This window comes from Phaenicophaeus curvirostris, chromosome 2, assembly GCF_032191515.1.
Source record: "Phaenicophaeus curvirostris isolate KB17595 chromosome 2, BPBGC_Pcur_1.0, whole genome shotgun sequence".
NCBI classification, from domain to species: domain Eukaryota; kingdom Metazoa; phylum Chordata; class Aves; order Cuculiformes; family Cuculidae; genus Phaenicophaeus; species Phaenicophaeus curvirostris.
Window position 1 is genome coordinate 91,355,711 of NC_091393.1, and position 6,271 is coordinate 91,361,981.

Sequence of the window (6,271 nt, forward strand, 5' to 3'; positions counted from 1 at the left end):
GCATTTGGGTAGGCGTTATCCTTGGCTGACCATGCAAAGAAATCTGTTGCTTCTCAGTGCACCCTCAGCCTGTGCTAAATTTTTCTGAAACCCTGAAAAGGCTGACCTCAGTCCCAGACTCAACTTGAGGTGTGCAGTCAACTGTAGCCGAACCACTTCAGCAAGAAGTAGTTTGATTAAATGGCATTTCCTTGGATGAGGAAGGGGAACACGCAGGAAAGGACCCAATAGCCATTGGAGAGGTAAAATTAAAATGAATTTTGGTCAATTTAATAAATATATATCAAGGAAATTTCACTTTACTACAACAACACATTAGTATACAAGCATCTAGTATTTAAGCTTAAACATCAAGTGTTTATCAAATATTGGAAAAGAGCAGACATTACTAGACTATCTGGGTATAGCACAAGAAAAATCAGTTTTCTTTAAAAAGTTGGTCCTTGTGGACAAATGTCTAAATGATGATCCTACTCATACACTGTATGAATGAGATCTATATTTAATATTATTATTATTATTAATAAAAAGCTTATGTCTTGGAGAAATCAGGTGGGATTTATACTTTCTTTATTTGTCATTCTTCACAATGATAACCCTTACAAACTCGTCAGTTCCAACTCACCTGACCGCATAAAGGTTATCATTGGATTATGTCCTCTCTTTGTGGTCACTGTGGCTCGGTGGGAGCTTTTTCCTGTGACCACTGGGCTTAGTCATGAAAACTGTCCAGTCTGCAAATGTGACTGTGGGGTGTGCACACTAACCCAAAATAACCATGGCCCCGGAGGACTCAGGCTGAACCCATGACACCCTGAGTGGGAGGTCTCTGACCCAGAGACCTGGCTGACTCCGATGCCAACCCTCCAAAGCCCAGGGTGATGTTTCCTCAAGGACTCTCATGCCCTGCACCAAGCCGGCCGCTGCCCCAGCACAGAGGTGAATTTCATCCTCTGGGTAAGAACCAAGTGGAGAAGATGTCACTTGGATGCATGATGCTGTGGCAACAGTCAGCTATTACAAGTCAGCTGTAGCTTGGATGTGGCTATTTAGCCAAGTACATCCTGTCAGTTGTTATGGGGACTGTGGGAACTTACAAATTTGGTGGATCTAAGACTCAAAATACTCTGGGTCCAACCCTGACAAAATAATGTCTTCTTGGCATTTTAAACAGCACACTTTTGCAAACAGTCTACCTTGGCGTGACTAAAAGTTGTCCTTAGCCACTGAAATCTCAACTCATTTCTCCAAAATGTTTTTTTTTTTAGATTAAACTCCTTACATTCATTCAGATAAAATCACATTTATCGCCACATCATTGATTACTTTTGTGCTTTTTGCTTTCTTTTCTTGTCTTTTTTAAATCAACTGCAAAAGTCATAGAAAAATTCCCGCATGCTTTTGCAATCTAAAAAAGAGAAATTATGTGAAACAGAATATAGTATAAAACATGCCACTGGTTCATGAACTTCATTATACGAAGAAGGAAAAAAAAAAGAGCCCCAGCAACAGACAGTTGCCATAGAAACACTCAAGCATCCGAATGCTTGTTTACAAGAGACATCTCTCTATTGTTTCTTAAATCCCTTCCTAAGGATGGCAAATCAAAAAGCAATTGAGCATCAAAAAGGAAGAACAGAGATGTTTGAATAGGAAGTTGAACTCAGTACTTCAAAGGTTAAAGGTTTCTAATAATATTGATTCACCCTGTGGTTTGGGTTTTTCGTGGTTTTTTTTTTTTTTTCTCTCTGCTTAGGTTAAATCCCTGCTGTATCACTAATTTATACTTAATTTTCACGCTGGCAAAAATTAAGACAAAAAGTAAGGCACCAAAAGAAAACCTGTCCTGTGTAACAACAAGCCTCATTAGTTCTTACAGCCGAGGTGAAAACATGCATGTACTTGAGCTGCATGTTGTGTTTCTGATTAAGATTCCAGAAACAGGTTATTTCTTTATGCTATGTCCTATTTTGTCAGTTGAACAAGACACTGAATCCAGGAATTCAAGAGTATCAGTACAAAATGTAAGGATGGTTTATTCCCAGTCCATGTAGACAGTCCTTTGTCAGAACAAACACTGAGTTACAAGGAGCACATCACCCTTGCTGGTAGCATCAATTTGTTTACCAGACTTCTAATTCCTTGGTAAACATAATGGAGGTTCTTCTTAATTAATGGCAGACTTCTTGGGGGCAGGGATATAGAAAGCAATATGGTTTCCCCATCTGGCTGATCGGTATTTTCAGTAATGAAAGCTACTCCATAGCTGCACAGACTATAGTGCTAAGCAGCAACGCAACTGTGTTCTTTATGAAGTCTCCATATTTATAAATAGCCCGTTGATGCACATTATAGAGATACTTTACGCAATCCAATCTCCAGTCATTTAAAACTATGTATAACATTTGTGGCATGATTGTATCATTTGTAGAAAACTATAAAAAAATCAATTCAAAATAAAAATTTGATAGACGAACAAACATGCTGCACATGCTTCAAGAGAGCAAGAAAGATGCCTCATATTTTACTTCCTTTGCTGCAGCACATTTTATTACTTGGTAAAGACTCCTTTTTCCTTAAGGATTTTTTCCAAGATTCACTTATGTTGCTCTTGTCATTACATCCAGTCTCAAAATAGTCATAAAATTTGCCTTTACATTCGAGAGCCTGGGTGCCTCTTACAGGTTCACAGTTTAGGGCGACGTTCTCTCGCTCAAGTTCGTTACCTCCTTTGTCGTCATTAAATTTTGCCTTTTCTTGATTATTGTGAGACCTAGTGTTAGTGACAAATATCTCATTAGCAGGTATCTGGTTATCACTCCTATAAGAAGGGCCGCTGCCAATGTCATAGTCCACCTGCTGGGAACAGCTTGGCAAAGAAATGGGAGAAGAGGAGGAAGTATTTTCTGTACTAGTACTAACAGAGTAGGGTAGATTTAAATAGTGACTGCCACACTCTTGATAGAAACAGCACGTGTGGAGCTTCTCATACTCCTCCTTCGCCATCCGAAGGCGTTTTCTGTATGGACAGTCCTGAGGCACAAACCACTCTTGTGGTGAGGTGCCATTGAAGGAGCAGGCAGAGAAGCACCAGTTATTCTGCATAATGATTTCTCCGTGGATTCTCTTCATTAGATTGTTGATGAGGACGGATCTTCGCAGGTAGACTTCAGGATCATCAATGAATTTCAGCTTTTCCAAAGACATGTAAAGAATATGGGCCCGCTCCTCAAACACGGAGATTGTCTGAAAATGCAAAAGACACAACATATGGAACTGAAGGCAAACAGGTTTGTTCCAGGCAAGGAGAAAGAAAACGAAGCAAAGTATACTCCCTGTGCCACCATTTCTCTCATTCTCTTTCTGAGGCACCTAAAACTGCCTTTTCATTTTGCACATGCATGTAGCTGGGGATCTGATTTTTCTTGGCTACAGCACTCACTCAGGTTTAGGAGGTAAGTTGCTGAGGCAATTGCATGGCACAAATCCAGGAAGGGAGAACAAAATCCAGACGCACAGATCTGGCTCTTTACTTGCATTTGGGGTTAAAACATAAAACTGTTATGCAGTTTTGCTCCAGTGATGGCTGGGATCTTTTTGATATAAACGGACCCAATTCCATCATCCCCCGTGGGGCTTCTACAAAGCTCTGAAGCCAAGTGAAGTTCCCCTCCTGCAGCCTCAAGGTTTGTGAGACGCAGCCAGCAGCCATCGCCTCACGCAGCAAGTGTTGGAGCATTTCATCCAGTGCCAGTGGAAGAGGCCCTCCAGCAAGGAGGTCTCAATTTGCCAAGCTTCCTATAATGCTCTCGTGCACAAAAGTGCATGCAGAGAGGGAGGCAGGGAGAAACTCTTCTCAAAGCATCACAGCATCTGGAGAGCAGCTGTTGGCCTGTGTACTACACCCTGTGCTCTACAGGACCTGTGGGAATGCAGATAGACAGGGACAAGGTCAGGAAACAAAGACAGGATAGGGATTTGCAGAAATCCTGGCTCGACATCCACAGATTTGTTCTCCCTTACATGGTCCTTCCAGGACTCCCTTTCTCAGCACTGGCAGCATGAGCAGGTTACTGCCCCCGGGAGGCCCCAGATTCTGTGCTGTAATTGCTACCCTGGGAATCCAAGTAAGAGGGGGGCAATACATGCTACTGTAAGCGGTATTAACTAATTTTCATTTTTAGTAAGAATTTGATTTGCGTAGGAGGAGAGCAGCACAGCACAAAGAGGGACTGCTCTAAATCCCCCCCATCTGTGGCTTGATCATTCCCTTTCCCACATGGTTACAGCATTTTTGTAGAGTGGAAGTCGTAGCTATGAGGACTGAAAGAGCTTAAAGCACAGCTGCTTTTCACATTCATTCAGCTCTCCTCAGCCCTCTAGCTTTTTCCACAGCCTGGTCCTGTCTGCAGTGCTTAGAAGCAGCGCAGTGCCTCGTAAAAATGAAAATTGGCCATGCTTTCATGTGAGTTCACAGCTGAAGCTCTTCTTTGCTAGAATGAGTAATTTTCTATAATAAAATGTCTCATTTTAGATTATATTAAGCCTATAGGTTAATTTGTGCCCTTTCTACCTGCTGCAGCAATAGTCAGTGAAGCCATAAAAGCCTGGAGCAAACCAGTAAGCCTTGAACTATGATCCTCATGGAGATGTGTCCCGGAGGGCCACCAGTAGGAACAAGTTGTCGAAGGCTTTCTACTACAAATGCTTGCCAACAGCCCTCTCAGAACATAACTCTCTCTTTACTGGGCAGCAGGGGTAAGAAATTCAAAGCAATCTGGCGGGCATCCTCCCTTCCCCAGAGTTCAGTGTTGCAAAGTACAAATCACATTTGTGCTCAACAGAAGAAACTGGTGAGCCAGGGTTTCTGACATGATACATCTCTGTGACAGCACAAAACGATGCCTGGGACAAGTCTATCTTACCAATGCTTCTGCAATAGGCTTTTATGCTAATAGAGAGGGATAAGTAACTATTCCTCCTCTTTGCAAGGAAAACAATCACTGATACAAAAATCCAGTAATCTAGCCAAGAAAAAAACTGGCTGAAACCAGAGACCAATGTGACATGTGGGAGACAGGCTCATCAACCAGAGCACATTTTTCAGTACCCTCGGTGCTAATTATTCATTGCTCTGGCAGCAGACCAGACACCTTCTGGGATTAACGGCGGGACAGTTTTTCACCTTCCCAGTCAGGTATTTACTTCAAGCCAACGCTATTTGTAGCTGAAAATTTATTTGGCTACTCTAAGGTCCTTGGGAAGTGAGCTCAGTGTTACTGCTTGCTTCTCCTCTGCAGAAATGCCTCTAGAGAAACAGGATCCCACTGGGCAGAGCTCCCCATCCAGTGTCTGTGGTGGGGATGAGGCACTCGCTTCTCCTCGCGCCTCAGAGGGCTGCTTCTGCGATGCAGGTAAAGACAATGTATAAACTTGCTCTGCATCTTGATCTGGTTCAGCTTGCTGTCTCTGGGGCTCTTGTGGTATTATTGCCTCCCATAAGCCGTGTTTTAATCATATTATGTCTTCTCTGTTGCCAATGGTACCACTGGATTGCCGTGGGCCAGTTACGATCCAGCAAGGCAAGGATGGGGTCTTGAGGCATGAGCTAACCTTAAGCGCGCACCTCCAGGCATTCAATCCCGTAGTGAACTGAGCCCTTAGTGAACGAGAGCATAAAATCTCTCTTTAAGAAGTCAGATTTCAATTTTTTTATTCACTGGCCTAGGAAAGGTTTGATCTAATCCCTCCCTTGACAGCTGTGATTTAAAAAATATTCTTTCATTTACTAATCTGTTCTTTTGGAGTTATTAGCTTTTTAATAAACAGGATTAAATATTGAAGGAGCTTCTACTCACTTTCCAAATCCTTCTGTTTTTCTAGAGGATCTGTAATGCATTTGGGGTACATGGAACCTATTACTATTTCCTCCCCTGGAAAAAGTTTTGAATGAAGTGGGGAATCGTGGGCCCTTTTTATTTACATTCTTCGTTCCTGCTGTTCAAAGGCTGTTACAGAGCTGTTTCTGTAAACACGACATAAACTATCTAATAACAAAATAATCCGAAAAAGGAAGTTATTCTCAGCGTTTCCATTTACAGTTGTTGTAACTGAGGAAAAGCCTTTGCTTCTTAAGCAATTCAACAACAATGAAACAATCATAGAATCATAGAACAGAATCATAGAATCACCAGGTTGGAAAAGACCCATCGGATCATCGAGTCCAACCATTCCCATCAACCACTAAACCATGTCCCTCAGCACCTTGTCC

At 42.2% G+C, this 6,271-nt stretch overlaps 1 protein-coding gene across 1 annotated transcript in view; it reads right to left on the reverse strand.

Annotated features, from left to right (window-relative positions):
• Window positions 1-243: 243 nt before the first annotated feature.
• Window positions 244-6,271, reverse strand: part of SERTAD4 (SERTA domain containing 4) — a 7,635-nt gene continuing 1,607 nt past the window's right edge. The window contains exon 4 of the mRNA XM_069852855.1: window positions 244-3,246. Coding sequence (XP_069708956.1) covers window positions 2,518-3,246 — 729 coding nt within the window. The 3' untranslated portion in view covers window positions 244-2,517. The remainder of the gene's footprint in view (window positions 3,247-6,271) is intronic.